This window comes from Microcaecilia unicolor, chromosome 3 (genome assembly GCF_901765095.1).
Source record: "Microcaecilia unicolor chromosome 3, aMicUni1.1, whole genome shotgun sequence".
NCBI classification, from domain to species: Eukaryota; Metazoa; Chordata; class Amphibia; order Gymnophiona; family Siphonopidae; genus Microcaecilia; species Microcaecilia unicolor.
The window spans coordinates 453,656,241-453,672,307 of NC_044033.1; the positions used below are offsets into that span (position 1 = coordinate 453,656,241).

General features: G+C 41.6%; 1 protein-coding gene across 1 annotated transcript in view; it reads right to left on the minus strand.

The window, feature by feature from the left end:
* CSMD1 (CUB and Sushi multiple domains 1) overlaps window positions 1-16,067 on the minus strand; it is a 2,896,277-nt gene that overhangs the window by 1,438,065 nt on the left and 1,442,145 nt on the right. The window contains exon 6 of the mRNA XM_030195161.1: window positions 12,973-13,085. Coding sequence (XP_030051021.1) covers window positions 12,973-13,085 — 113 coding nt within the window. The remainder of the gene's footprint in view (window positions 1-12,972; window positions 13,086-16,067) is intronic.

Consider the following 16,067-nt stretch of genomic DNA (forward strand, 5'->3'; position numbering starts at 1 on the left):
GCTGAAGGAAAGGATAGTGAATTTCCTGGAAGCCAATAAGTTGCAAGATCCGAGACAACATGGTTTTACCAAAGGGAAACCGTGCCAAATGAATCTCATTGTGTTCTTTGACTGGGTGACAGGAGAATTGAATCAGGGACGAGCTAGAGACGTAATCTACTTAGATTTCAGCAAAGCTAATTTACTATGTTACTATGTATCAAAAACAAAGACAGAAAACCAAACCTTCATTTCATTTTGGCTCTCTACTCAGAGATCTAATTTCATTCAGAGACTTGAACTCATACAAAGTCTGTTGCAACATTTTGAGAAGAAAGTGGTATACATTATATCTTATTATATATATATATAATCTTACTTTTGGCAAGATGTGATAAATTAAAGCTTAGACTGTGGGAGTTAGACCAGCTAACTCCTGTGGTCTACGTTAAGCCTGGGTATTCAATATCGGACTGTTTCTGGTGACCAGCATTGAATATCCAGGTTATTGTTGTCCGGTTTGAAGATAACCGGCAAAGTCGATATTCAGACTTAACCGGTTATCCTCAAACTTGCCAAAGATATTCCAGGGGTTGACACAGCCAAATGTGGACACTAAATCCGCTTTAAAAATCGGCAGATAACCGAGTATATCGTGCAATATAACAGGGTATCTGCTAGCTGCAAACCGGGGATATTCAGTAGGGGATAGCTGGTTAAGCTCTATTTAACCAACCAGCAGCTGCTCTGACCGGTTAAATAGCGCTGAATATTGTGCGACTTGAATACCAGTCATAGCCTTGTAATCTATGTAAAAAATGTCTTAAATGTTTAGATGTGTAGGAAATACAGAAATTGGAAGCCTCAAGAATATCAGGGTCTCAGTTTTAGTTGAGTTTAACTTCAGCTTATGTACATAAGTAGTGCCATACTGGGAAAGACCAAAGGTCCATCTAGCCCAGCATCCTGTCACCGACAGTGGCCAATCCAGGTCAAGGGCACCTGGCACGCTCCCCAAACGTAAAAACATTCCAGACAAGTTATACCTAAAAATGCGGAATTTTTCCAAGTCCATTTAATAGCGGTCTATGGACTTGTCCTTTAGGAATCTATCTAACCCCTTTTTAAACTCCGTCAAGCTAACCGCCCATACCACGTTCTCCGGCAATGAATTCCAGAGTCTAATTACACGTTGGGTGAAGAAAAATTTTCTCCGATTCGTTTTAAATTTACCACACTGTAGCTTCAACTCATGCCCTCTAGTCCTAGTATTTTTGGATAGCGTGAACAGTCGCTTCACATCCACCCGATCCATTCCACTCATTATTTTATACACTTCTATCATATCTCCCCTCAGCCGTCTCTTCTCCAAGCTGAAAAGCCCTAGCCTTCTCAGCCTCTCTTCATAGGAAAGTCGTCCCATCCCCACTATCATTTTCGTCGCCCTTCGCTGTACCTTTTCCAATTCTACTATATCTTTTTTGAGATACGGAGACCAGTACTGAACACAATACTCCAGGTGCGGTCGCACCATGGAGCGATACAACGGCATTATAACATCCGCACACCTGGACTCCATACCCTTCCTAATATACTCAGCCAATTTAACCACAAATAGGTGGTAATTGATTCTTTGAATATGAGATGAACACAAGCTATCAAAAGTAATCAAGAGCTGAAAGTCATTGGTTTAGATGAAGGGAACACAATCTAAAGATTGGATTAAAGTAGCTAATGTTGAACAGAATACAGTAACATAGTAACATAGTAACATAGTAACATAGTAACATAGTAACATAGTAACATAGTAGATGACGGCAGAAAAAGACCTGCATGATCCATCCAGTCTGCCCATGACAAACTCATATGTGTATACCTTACCTTGAATTTGTACCTGTCCTTTTCAGGGCACAGACCATATAAGTCTGCCCAGCAGTATTTCCCGCCTCCCAACCACCAGTCCCGCCTCCCATCACCGGCTCTGGTACAGACCGTATAAGTCTGCCCTCCCCTATCCTCGCCTCCCAACCACCACCCCCTCTTCCCCCCAACTGCTCCACCGCCCAATTTCAGCTAAGCTTCTGAGGATCCATTCCTTCTGCACAGGATTCTGTAGATTCTGATTCTGGTTAATTGGGACATCAGTTAATCAGGGCAGCTGCTTATTTGGTCCAATCAAGGGGAACAAAAACAAAACATATTTTGGACACTGCACAGTTTAATTGGGCCAGTAGCATCCACATTTGCACTCTCTAGTCTGTTATTCTCCAGGCCAGTGTGAATTTTTCTGTCCTTAATCCCTTCCCTATACCATTACTGTGAACTATTCCCAAATCAGATATGTGGCTTGTGCTCTCATAAGTACTCTTCTACAATATTGATATTACTCCCCACATCCATCTTCTCACAGTACGGGAGGATTGTGCCTGAGGATGCACTGGGCAGGGTTGGACACTGCCATTTTGAAGGCAGCACCGATGGAAGAGGAGGGAGGCCTCTAACAAAGGTGGGGGGGGGATTGACCCACTGCCCACTGGGCCACCAGGGACATCTGAAGGAATGCTGGGGGTGGTTAGGGGGGCTGGAGACTCACAGATCTTCAGCCCCCCTGAACTTGTGCTGGGGGAAGCGGGGGGACTGGAGGTCCACGGACCTCCAACCCCCATGTCACTGGGAGGGTCACGTTAAGGTTCCTGTGGGGGGGGGGCTGCTGCATTGGGGGGAATGGGAGGCCTGATAGCATGCAAATGCATACTGGACATTGGGGAGGAATGATGGACAGGGTTCACCATTCTTCCCCAATGGTCTGCAAACACTAGCACCAGCTCTGAGCTGGCGTAGGGTTTGCCGCAGACAGCGTGCCAATGTTTGGTGTGCTGCAAGCTGATAATTGGGGAGGAATACATTTAGCATGCATTTGCATGCTACTTGTGTTAAGAGCCCTGTTTTACATGCATTTGCATGCTAGTTGTGTTCAGAGCCTGCAAGCATGTTTTTTCACGCACTCAAGGGCTCTTATCATGGGGCTGTAGCAAACACAGGCGCTAGTATGGCGTTAACAGCCTCTAGTGCCTGCATTTGCTTCTAATCCTCGTCCCATAAAAGCTGAGCTTAAGTCTAATGAGAACAACAATACTTATACTATCAGGTAAGGCCTCTGTTCCTTCTAAACTGAGTGGGAGTCCTCCAACAGCATTGCTACCAGTGGGTTGTGGTGCTTCAATATTATGTTTTCAATTGCTGGGGACAAGTAGGTTCCCTGGAGTCCTGTGAGCTTGCCTGGACTGTAGGTAGTGGACTCCAATTCAGCTTAGAGGGAATAGTGGCTAAGATCCTCATGTTATCCATTCATCCAACCAGTGCTAAATCTGGACTGTGATCTGATCAGAAGCCAATTCAACCAGGATAGAGGGAATAAACCTTTTTTTTTTTTTTTTAAAGGATAATTGTAAAGCAGCTATTTTCTTAACAATCTTATAAATCACTGGTAGGTTACAGATCAGTCAATTAAGCAAATGGAGGGATTGAAAGTTTGTTTCTTTCCACAATGGATGACAACTGCTTTTTTACATAGCTCAAGTACAGAACTAGTGATAAAACTGCAAGAAACCATAGAATGGAGAATTTGAAGAAGTTCCAAAAACTGATTTATTAGTTTTGAAGGAATAAGATCATTACAGCTTCATTATGAACAGCATTTTTTCCACAACAAGTACTGATGGTTGGAAAAAAATATCTGACTTACTTCAATCAAATGAGGAGATGAGGGTGGAATACTATCTGATAATGTGTACTCTGGCCCTTGAAAGTTTATGTCTCAATAATTGGTTAGTCTAAAATGTGCAACTTGCCTCTGTCAATTAAGTAAAAGCTGAAGAAACAGCTACCCTTATATGGAAAGATGATTCCCTAGTGACAGTATCATGAAACTACCTCTAGGGGTCACTGGCACAATTTTAGATTATGACACTGGTAAGGGCAGGAGTGATTGGACATCTATTCTGCCCAGATCACTGACCACCAACAATTTACCTATGGTAAGCCCAGGAAGGACATTTCAGGATGGTGCATAGAGGGGGTTGGAGGGGTTCTTCATAGGGATAACTGCTGGGGTCAGGGTTAATCAGGTTGAGGGAGATGGTTCAGGGCTCACTTTGGGGGGGGGGGTGGCTTGTTAAGAGAGGCATCCTAAAAAGGCAATTAGCTTGGGGGGGGGGGGCTCTTTCTAACATTTACTGAGTTGGTATCATCCCCTTTACACAACGGCCCAGGAGCATCAAGTTGTGGCTTACTGACCCGATGCTCCCAGATGGTAAAATAATCCCAACTTTAAAGTGGGGTTAATTTACTAGTCATACTCTGGCTTGTGGTGTTTACCTAGTATACACCACAAGTCACAGAACAGCATCAACATAGTAATGAGCTGCTTTACATGCATTTGTATGTTTTGCATCTCACTACTATGTTGCACTAGAATAGATACACTGCACTAGGGCAAGACAATCTGTATGAGTGCATTTAAGTTGTGTTAAATGGCAAATAATGCAAGTTCTTGCTAATATTTAGTTTGAAAACTTCCCCCTAAGTTGTTACAATATAGTCTGTAAGTGGTTTTCCACTTTATTTTTGAGAATTCCTACCATCTTTTTAGTAGTATCACATCTGGAATGAGAATTTTTTAAAGTCCAGAATAACATTTCATAAAGTTTCCACAGTTATTTGTTAAGAACATTTGCACATCTTAAATTCAGAGACTGGGACACACCAACAAATATAAATATAAAATCTTATTACAGGAAATTTATTTTGTGGATTCAGTTTCTATGATATTGAAAAGTAGTTGCTCAAAATGTGTACATTATTTGACCTATTAAGAAAGGTGGGCTAAGTTTCTGCACCTATTGCAAGGGAACAGCTAAAGTTAAGGCTTATTACATGTTAATTGTTGGGGGTATTTCCAGCTCTTTGGGAAGAATAGGCCATGCAGCTAGCGACAGCTTTTCTTTTCTCCTACTCAGCCTTAAAAAATGAAAAATCAGGATTATAAGGCTCATTATTTCTTCCCAGGTTCGTTCTTGTGATAGTGCTACGTTAACCACATGAGCTCTGGTTTTCCTGTCATATCTTTCTTAACAAGAATCTTCTATACCTTTCCTATATTTTGTAGAATTTGACTAATGAGGTTTTTTTCCCCTTAAAAACAAAATCCCCCTTATTTATGTATTTATTTATTTAAATATACATGTGAGCAAATTGGTAATGGAACATCAACTCAAAAGGTTCCATGGACATGCATAATATTACCAAGTCATTACATCCCTATAGAGGATATCACTAAATTGTATGTTCTATCCAAAAGTCTGAGCAACATATATCTTATGAATTATTGTTGAATTGAAAGATTTCACCACACCATAAGAATTCCAAGCTGCTATCTGTTTCATGTAGAATGTTTAGTTTGTTTGACTTAATTCCCTCTTTAACATACAGCACAACCCTCCATCCAACTGATCCACTCCATTATTGCAATATAATTTGTACCCTGTTAACACAATGTCCCATTGATTGTCCTCCTTCCACCAGGTCTCTGAGATGCCTATTATATCTACATTTAGTGCTGTATACTCTAACTCTCCCATCTTAATTTGCATCCTTTACTTTGCTCCCATTAAATACACCTGGCTTTCTTTCACTATTGTTGAAACCTCTCTATTTGGATTCCCTAAATATCCAGTTTCAATCGTATCCTTCAAGGATACTCCACACTGAACCATGCTCTCCTGGGTGACTGTCAGCTTTCCAAGTTATTTTTGTTTTAAAGCTGCTCCATCTTCTTTTTAATTGTTAATGCCAGCAGCCTGGTTCCATCCCAAGCTTAACATGTTTGTTAATAGCATAACAACAGTAAAATTAACAAGTATAAGCAGCAAGTTAAGACCTAATAATAGGACTACCATGAAACAGGATCAAAAATATACACATTTAAAAGCACTGAAATTCAAATAACAGAGATATAATATGATGTGTAAGCATCATAATGATGGAATATCTAAAAAGCACACAATTAGAACATTCAAATAACATTGCTATGATACTAATGCTTCTCTACAATATAGCTTGACAGCAAAAAAAAAAAAAACAGAGGGTCCAAAAGTACACAAACCAAAGAAGCAAACAAAGCACAAAAGGGTCTCCAGAACTGGAAAAATGATACAATCTTTAGTATAATGGACCTGATATGGGATGTGTTTCGGCACACAAAAGCGCCTGCCTCAGGGGTCAATCTAATTTTCCTTTAAATTGGAAATAACCCAGATTGTCATAGGTACATGAGTATTGCCACACTGGGACAGGCCAAAGGTCCATGAAGCCCAGCATCCTGTTTCCAACAGTGGCCAATCCAGGTCACAAATACCTAGCAAGATCCCCAAAAGGTGCAATACCTTTTATGCTGCTTATCCCAGAAATAAGCAATTGATTTTCCCCCAAAGTCAATTTAATAATGGTCTATGGACTTTTCCTTTAGGAAGCAGCCCAGACCTTTTTTAAACCCCGTTAAGCTAACCGCCTTTACCACATTCTCTGGCAACTAATTCTAGAGTTTAATTACATGTTGAGTGATGACAATTTTTCTCTGATTCATATTAAATTTACTACTCTGTAGCTTCATTGAATGCCCCCTAGTCCATGTAATTTTATAAAGAGTAAACAAATGATTCACGTCTACCCGTTCCACTCCACTCATTATTTTATCAACTTCTATCATATCTCCCCTTAGCCGTCTTTTCTCCAAGCTGAAGAGCCCTAGATGCTTCAGCCTTTCCTCATAGGGAAGTCATCCAATCCCTTTTATTATTTTTGTTGCCCTTCTCTGTGCCTTTTCTAATTCCACTATATCTTTTTTGAGATGTGGCGACCAGAACTGAACACAATATTTGAGGTGTGGTCGCACCATGGACCGTTACAAAGGCATTATAATGTCTTTGTTTTTGTTTTCCATTCCTTTCCTAATAATATCTAACATTCTATTTGCTTTCTTAGCTGCCGCAGCACACTCAGCAGAGGGTTTAAATGTATCATCAATGATGCCACCGAGATCCCTTTTTTGGTTGGTGACTCCTAACGTGGAACCTTGCATAACGCAGCTATAATTCAGGTTCCTCACATCACTTTGCACTTGCTCACATTAACCTTCAACTTAAGGATGCCTGAGCTATTCTTACTTGGATTCCAATCTGAAGAAAAGAAAGATGTGGAGAGAAAGAGTCAAAGAGAACTGCCTCCTCTCCATATCACATGTCAATATTTTGATATCCATATTGATAAAAATGTTTTGATCTGTAGCAGACTGTATGAAATGCTCCCAAATGCAGTAGTGAATATCAAAAGATTTGGAGGTTATTTTGAATGGGCTGTGTCGGCATTGCCGCGCGGCTTTGTAAAAGGGAGGGGGTAAATATATTATCAAAAGTGGAGCATTTTGAATTACAGGATAGAACAGCATGACAAATTAGCACAGTTATGCTTTGTTAAAGTGAAATACTACACTGCATAATATTATAGATTTAACACCACATAAATTTGTAGATTCGAACGGCACTTTTCCTGAGAAATAATAGCACTTCAGAGCCTTTATATTTTCTCTGTACAACAATCTCATCTTCTTACAGGAAGCACAAATGAATCTGTTTCCATCATTTATAGGCTGCCATGCTTAATCAAATACCATAACCAATGCCTAGATTGTTTGCAGATAGTGACACTTTATATTTGTCCTGCATACAAATTATTCAAAGATGATATTATTTGACAGACATGAGATATTAAAATGACATAGATCCCTTCTTCATTGGGTCAGTTTTATTTTGATTCATAAAATATATCACAAGCTGAAAAAGTCTAGTTTTTCTCTAGTACAGTGTTTTCTAATCTAGTCCTTGAGACAAATCCAGCCTAGTCTGGTTCACAGGATATCTACGATGAATATAAATAAGGTCATACCATCCACTATATAGAAATCTATCTCATGTATATTCATCGTAGATATCCTGAAAACAAACAAGAACTGAAAGTGAGGGCAGTTTAATCACTAGACACACTAGTCACCTAGGGTGGATGTTTCTGCAGGGAAGGAAGCAGAAACAAGCTGGTCAGACAAAGCAAATAAAGAAGTCCTGAAAGTCACACAAATTCAAACAGCCAGCAGCATATAATTTTACGTTCATGGAGGGTGGGCAATTTTCAAATAAATGGAACTTGGAAATAGTCCTAATTATGTAACTTTGAGGTCCATTAATTAAGCTGCAGTTGAAAGTTGCCTTAGCATGCCCTTACATGGGTTTTTCCCGCATGCTAAGCCAGGACTGGATTAACATTATATTGGGCCCTAGGCAAACATATGTTTGTGGGCCTCTCCCCCACCATCATTTCACCTTTCCAGAAATAGCAGGGAAAGCTGCAGAGCCTAGCTGTGTGTATGATAGCAGTAATAATCTGTGAGTGAGCATAGAGACTGTGCAGATTGGAGTAGCTTGATGTTTTTGTCAAGTTACTCAGTTCCAGGATGAAAGTTCTGAGGCAGACCTGGATTTCTGCAACCTTATCCTGGTACATTATGGGACCAGAAGTGCTGATCTCAACTGGTGGTATCAGGTGCTACAAATAGAACACTGGATTGGAACATCAGTTCAAAAACAAGGCTGGCCAAAAAGTCTCCCCCTTGAGCTGGGTAATTTGGCAGCTGCGCAGCAGTGGGCTGAGAACCAGGGAAGTTGGGTAAGCCATTTCAATCTCCTTTGCCTCTGGTACAAAACAGAGAATCCAGAGTTGGACTGCCCAAAAGAATGAGATTAAAGGGAAATGTAGGCAAGATATACATTTACCAAGTTTTATATGTGAAAAAAAAAACTTCACAAATGTAAAAAAAAACAAAATAAAATTTGTGGCTTTTTTTTATTCTTCTAAAAAATATATGTGACGGAGTGAAAGCAGTATTAGGACAGTGTTCAAGTAATTTAATAGTTAACAGGGCAAATTCCCTGGGCTGAAAACTTCTCTTCACTTTGTATGTGCAGAGGTACATTTGTACCTATGCATTCCAGGCCAGATTTTCAAAGGGAAGCTTTATTTATGAAACTGTCTTTGTGCATATACTCTCTAGCTCTCTTTTCTAGTGCTGTCCTGCTGCTCATATGTTCATTCAGACAGTTCCCCTACTCCCACCAGGGCCGCCGAGAGACTGAGCTGGGCCCTGGGCAGGGCTGCTGCCACCAGGCCAAGAGCAGGGTCACTGCCGCCCCCAAAATCGCCACCCCCCCCCCCAATGCCACCGCCTCCCTAGATGGTCGCTGCTCCCGTCCCCCTCCCCCTAGGATCACCACTGCTGCAACTGAGGTATCTTTGGGCTGGCAGGGATCCTGAGGCCCCGACAGCAGAAGAATCCAGCACTGTTCTTCACTCCATGCCTGCCCTGCGGCTGCTTTTTTCTCTCGTCGCGCATGCTTAGTTTCAAAACCGAGCATGTGCTTGAGGGGAAAAAGCAGCCGCTCGGCACGGCAGTGGAAGCGAATGAAGAGCAGCGCTGTAGGGGGGCCCGGCACCAGCATTTTCTCTCTCCTGCTCCTGTCAGGACCCGGTCACTCGAGGCCCGTCAGTATCAGGAGAAAGAGAGAGAGAGAGACCCTTGTGCTGGGCCCCCCTTGAAGGCTGGGACTGAGCAATTTTTCCCCCTGCCCCGCTCTCAGCAGCCCTGCCCCCCACCAGGTCTGCTCATCATCTGTATTTGTGGTCAGGTATTTTTCTCAGCCTGGGGCAAACCCTGCAAAGTGTCCCCCATTCTTCAGTCCTATTCCTCTTCAACAACTTCACCCCCCCCCCCCCCAACCATTCACTCATTCCACTGATTCTCTCCAAAGACCCTGTGCAAATCTCAGGCTACCCTACGGCCCTTGCAGCTCAGCCCCTCCTACCTGTGACTAAAAGCCTTCCTACTGGCTGGATTCTACCATAATCTCTGCACTTGAAGGGGGGGGGGGGGGGGGGAAATCGCTTCTGGTTTTGAGACAGGTTGTTTACTATTTTTTAGAAACCTGAAAAAAACAATCCAGATTGTGTTAATTCTAGCCTCCTGAATCCAGTGTACTTCTGACAGAGTCCCCCCCCCCCCCCCCCCCCCCCCCACACACACAAAATGTGGGCCCCAGGCACATGCCTAATTTGCTTATGCCTTAATCCAGCTCTGGCGAAGGCTATTTGTACTGCAGCAGTAAAATGGCTGATTTTCATTTTTTTTGCATTAATGACCATGTGCTAAAGTTCCCACTAGCACGTGGGCATTAAGAAATAAATACCACATGAGCACTTACTGACACCTATTTTGTAGATAGTAAGGACTCTGGTGATAATCCTGTGCTAATAGTTAGCGTATGGTAATATGAATGTGCAAAATGATGCCTCAGTACATCCCACGATAAACTGCAGTAAGCTTACCACAGTTTAGTAAAAAGACCCCTTTTTAAATAACAGCACTTACACATGGAGCAAAAGAGCAAAAATGTTTAGAAGCTGCACAGGTCTTCCTTTATTTTGTGTATACACTGTAGGTTACATGCGTCCTTGCCACATTTAGGAGCCTGCAGTTATGCCAGGTCTATGGGCATGTAAATGTAACATTCATGATACCAGGTCACAGCAGTATTCTATAACAGAATTTGGGTGCCCATGAGGGGGATAATGGAACGGGGACGCCCATCTCAATGGCCGCCCATCTCCAAGGACGGGGGCTCGAAGGGGCAGGACAGACCGTATTATCGAAAAAGGTGGGCGGCCATCTTTTCTTTCAATTTGGGCGGATTTGAGATGGTCGGCATTAGTTTTCAGCGGTAATGGAAACCAAAGCCGGCCATCTAAAAAACTACCAAATCCAAGCCCTTTGGTCGTGGGAGGTACCAGGATTCGTAGCGCTGGTCCCCCTCACATGCCAGGACACCAACTGGGCACCCTAGGGGGCATTTTAAAAATTAAAAAAAAAAACATTAAAATGCCTCCCAGGTGCATAGCTCCGGTACCTTGGGTGCTGAGCCCCCCCAAATCCCCCCCCAAACCCACTCCCCACAACTCTACACCATTACCATAGCATTAATGAGTGAAGGGGGGCACCTAGACGTGGGTGCAGTGTGTTTTGGGGGGGGGGGGGTTGGCGGGCTCCCAGTTACCAGCACAAGTGGAACAGGTGAGGGGGGGATAGGCCTGGGTCCACCTGCCTGAAGTGCACTGCACCCACTAAAAACTGCTCCAGGGACTTGCATACTGCTGTCATGGAGCTGGGTATGACATTTCAGGCTGGCATAGAGGCTGGCAAAAAAATGTTTTTAAAGTTTGTTTTTTTGCTGGGAGGGGGTTAGTGACCACTGGGGGAGTCAGGGGAGGTCATCCCCGATTCCCTCCAGTGGTCATCTGGGCAGTTTGGTCACTTTTTTGGGACTTGAACCTAAAAAAAAGGGTCCAAAAAAAGCAGATCAAATTCTCGCTAGGGCCGCCCTTCTTTTTTTCCATTATCGGCTGAGGTCGCCTGTCTCTTAAGCATGCCCCGGCATACCCCTGTCCCGCCTTCGCTACCCTTCTGACACGCCCCCGGGAACTTTGTTCGTCCCTGCGATGGACTGCAGTTGGGGGCGCCCAAAATCGGCTTTCGATTATACCGATTTGGGCGCCCACGAGAGAAGGGCGGCCATCTCCCGATTTGGGTCGCAAGATGGACATCCTTCTCTTTCAAAAATGAGCCTGCATTTATACAATAGCCTACCATCATGACACTTAAGGCACCTAAATGGAGGTTCCCAGTTGTAGACTTGGAAGCTCATTTTCAAAAGAGAAAACCATCCAAAAAGTGGCATAAATCACATTTGGACATTTTTCTCACAAAAACATCCAAATTGGTATTTTCAAACCCAATTTTTAGATGTTTTTCTATGCAGTCCATAAGAAGTGTGTTCAAATCACAAGGGGGCGTGTCATGGGCATGTTAAGAGTGGGATCTGGATGTTTGTCAGCTATAATGGAACAAAATAAAACTGTTCAGGACTAAAACTAAGATGTTTGGAGCTAGACCTGTTTTTATAACAAATAAGGCAGAAAAAGGTGCTCTAAATGACCAGATGACCACTGGAGGGAAACAGGGGTGGCCTCCACTTACTCCCCCAGTGGTTGCTAACTCCCTCCCACGCCTCAAAAATGTGATTAAAAACATTACTTGCCAGCCTCTATGACAGCCTCAGATGTTTTACTCAGGTCCATTAGAACAGCATGCAGGTTCCTGGAGTAGTCTAATGGGAATTCTACAGCTTTGCCCTTTCGGTACTGCTTTTCAATATATATTTACTCAACTGTTTTGTGAGCTGGAAGTTGAGTACAGGCTTTATACTGATGGTATTCAGGGCCCCCCCCCCCCCTTTTTCTGAGTTTTCTGAAGCATGTATTAAGCTACAGTATTGTAGAAGCTCAATAAACTCCTGGATGACTTTGAATCAGTTGTCACTTTGGGGTCCTTTTACACCGATGCAGTAAAAAATGGCTTTAGTCAGTCTTTCCCACTGCTAAAATCATTTTACTGCTGTAGAAAAAAATGGCCACGTTTCCATTTTTTTAAATTAATTACCATGCGCTAATGTTGCCATTAGAGTTTGGCTATTATTAAAAAATAAGCACATGAGTCCTTACCATCACCCATTTTGTAGATAGTAAGGGCTTACTTGCTGATTCTGCGCTAATCAGTTAGTGCGTGGCAATGTAGAAGCGCTAACTGATTAGAGCAGAAATGCCCACTCTGGACTGAATTCTGTATATGATGCCAGTTCCCCTGGGTCTCTGGCCAATGCACTAACCACTAGGCTACTCCTCTACTCCTCCATGTTTATCACAAACAGAAACATTTTCATGGATACAAAAGAATTGAAGCTACAGTCTAGAACGTAGTATATACAAGTCCTTTCTTACCTTGGAACTGGGCATTAAATCCTTTACGTCTGTGATTACTGTCTGATGTGAAATGGAGACGCAGCCAGTTCTTGTTGCTGATGACAGGGGAAGGTAGGTTCATGCCTGTCAACCTATAAAGAAAATACATTCCCATTAAGCCATCAGTTCATTTTTAACCAAACCTACATGGTTCTAAAATTAGGTTTAGGTGGACCCTAAGAAGAGAAAACAAACAAAAAAATGTAATAGAAACTCTAAAAGCAACTCTATAATTGTGCACATGCAGTTGTACCTTGCATGTGTAAGTGCACAGAAAAGTGGCACTTATACACATAAGTGCACTATTTGCTATTTTATGAGGGAGCACATATGAGCTTTAGTGTATAACAGCACAAAGGATGCACACAGCGGCAGAATTTGGGCAGGTCTGGGCATGTTTCCTATTTACAGATGCAACTTAACAGAACTTACTCATTGCATGTTTCACTAAGGGGCCATTTTACAAAGCAGCAGGAACCCCCTACTGTGGGTTTACCATGCTGCAATACGGAACTACCGCCAGCCCAATGCAGACTCTGGTGTAGTTCCATCCCCAGCGCGTGGCATTTCCATTGCTAGTGGAAATATTTGAAAAATATTTCCACAGGGGGATACCAGGTGGTAATCGGGCAGGTGGGTGGCGGTATTTGCTCCCCCACCTCTCGCATGGCCATGTAGTAAGTGCAACCTTACTGCATGACCATTCTTTTTTTAACCTTTTTACCTGCTGCAGTATAAAGGGTCTCAGCATGCAGAAAAAAATGGCCACCACTGCTAGTGCAGGGCCTCTTTTTACTGCAGCTTAGTAAAAGAACCCCTTAGGCATGACCATTTGTACCTGCCAGTGACGTGGTGTAAATGGGTATGCCTAATTTTTGACACACCAACATGGGTTACACTAGCATTGTATAACAGAAAATGTATGCCCAGATGCAGCTATAGATAGGCACTCTCTACTACTACTCTACTACTACCATTACTACTACTAATCATTTCTATAGCGCTACTAGATGTACGCAGTGCTGCACACATTATATGCAAGTGCTTTATCTGTCCCTACAGGGCTCACAAACTAAGTTTTTTTTTCTACCTGCACTCTCCATGCAGCATTGAGACATCTAAAACAGCGTACCCAATTGTAGAATTGACCCCAGATTCTATATAGCACGTCTAGAGTTCTGCATCAAAATCCAACTGTATTCTATAACAATGTGTGTAACTTAATTTGGCTTAATAAGTTAATTAGCATTGATAACAGCACTTAATAAGAAATAATGAACACTAATTTAAAATAATTAGAATTTATGCATACAACTCACTAAGCGTATTCTGTAACTGGTCACCTACATTTGGTGCATGATAGTAGCGTATTCTATAAAAAATTTTAAGCATCTGTTATATATGATGCCAAAACACACTAACATCTAACATGCACATGCAAAAGGGGTTAAGGTTATGGGAATGAAAGTGGGCATTCTAAAATTTACACATGCTATTACAGAACATGGCCCTACATGCTGAGATTTATGCCATGTTTTTGTTGATATAAATAGAGGTGCATAGATTTAGACACTATGATTTCCACTTAAGCATATGCTACATATTGAACCTAAATCTAGACAAGGCTTATGGAATAGACTTAGGCAGAAATGTTTTCCACACAGATTTTTTTAGGTGTCATATATAGAATTCCCCCCATAAAATCTGTTCCTAGTTGCATCAATAGAAATATCCTCCATATGTATTCATGAATCAGAAGTAAACAATATCTAAAAATCACAAGACTAAGAAAATCATTTATTGTAGTTATAATTATCAGGATCTCTAAAATTTGGCTTCCAAGATCCCCATGTTAGCAATTTTTATCCCACTTTTCCTTTTGCAGAAACAACAGATGTGCAATGGACTTCTTAAGGATGTAATGTCACATTTTCAGTTACAAAATGTCAAAGAGTGAAAAAAGACATTGAAGCATCGATTCACCTGTCAAAGGTTTATGATTATATATTTTTTAAAACACTTCTGCATATAAGTTTTCTCAAAGCCATTAAAAAAAATTCTTACATATCTGTTCAGGTGAAATGCATTCAAGTACAATAATTCGGTGCTAACTGGTCATTTTCAGTGAACATAACCTGTTAAGTGCTGCTGAAAATAAACAGATAGTGGCAAACAAGCAATTTAACTAGTCAGCGGCTATTTCCGGCTAGTTAACTCATTTTGAATATCAGCCAAATTATCTTGTGATAAATGGGAGATATATTAAAGCCAGAACACAATACTGTATTAGGTTTGGTCAAGATTTACATCATGGGGATTTATTCAAGTAATCAGATTTTTTTTAACTTGTCTCATATTTATAGAAAGTTCCGTGTTAAAATATACTAAGTCCAGATTCTAATGTAGTTTAGTAAAAGACACCTTAAAGTTAACTGTATTCATTTCTTCTTCCATGCCAATAGTTTTGAAACATACAAGTGAACAAGAAATTGAGCTTATTTTACTGAGTGGACCCAACATGTCAAATTATAGGAACAAGTAGTGCAGGTTTAAAAAAAAATGACCGAGCTGAAATAGTTTCTGAAGTACTTTACTATAGTTCTAGCTGAAGATTAATTATTTCCATTAAGGTACATTTCATAAGTGCTGCCAACTCACTGGGAAGTGTAGATTTCTTATCCTTAATAGTTTAAAATTATATTTTGCCTCCAGTATGAAAGTTCATTCTCTTATTTTCAGTTTTTCCTTGCTGAAGTATTAAGCTAGGCTGGTAAAGAGCATCAGAAAAGAACAGGAGACAGTCTACTGAAGAAGCAGAACAGACAACCAAACAGCAGCAGCGATCCAAGGAAGGACAAACACAGCAAGAGTTTATCCAAATGTCAACTTTAGTGGAAACAGGGCCCAACCTGATCAAGTTTCGGAAAAAAATTTGTCACTGGTCACGTAGGCTTCCACAGTACATTCACAGATTCAATGCACGTACTGCAATACCTGCATAGAAAAAGCTCTGGCCCAGTTCCAAAAGTTAGTAACCACCAGGTCTCCACCCCAAATTCAAAAAGCACAGTTAA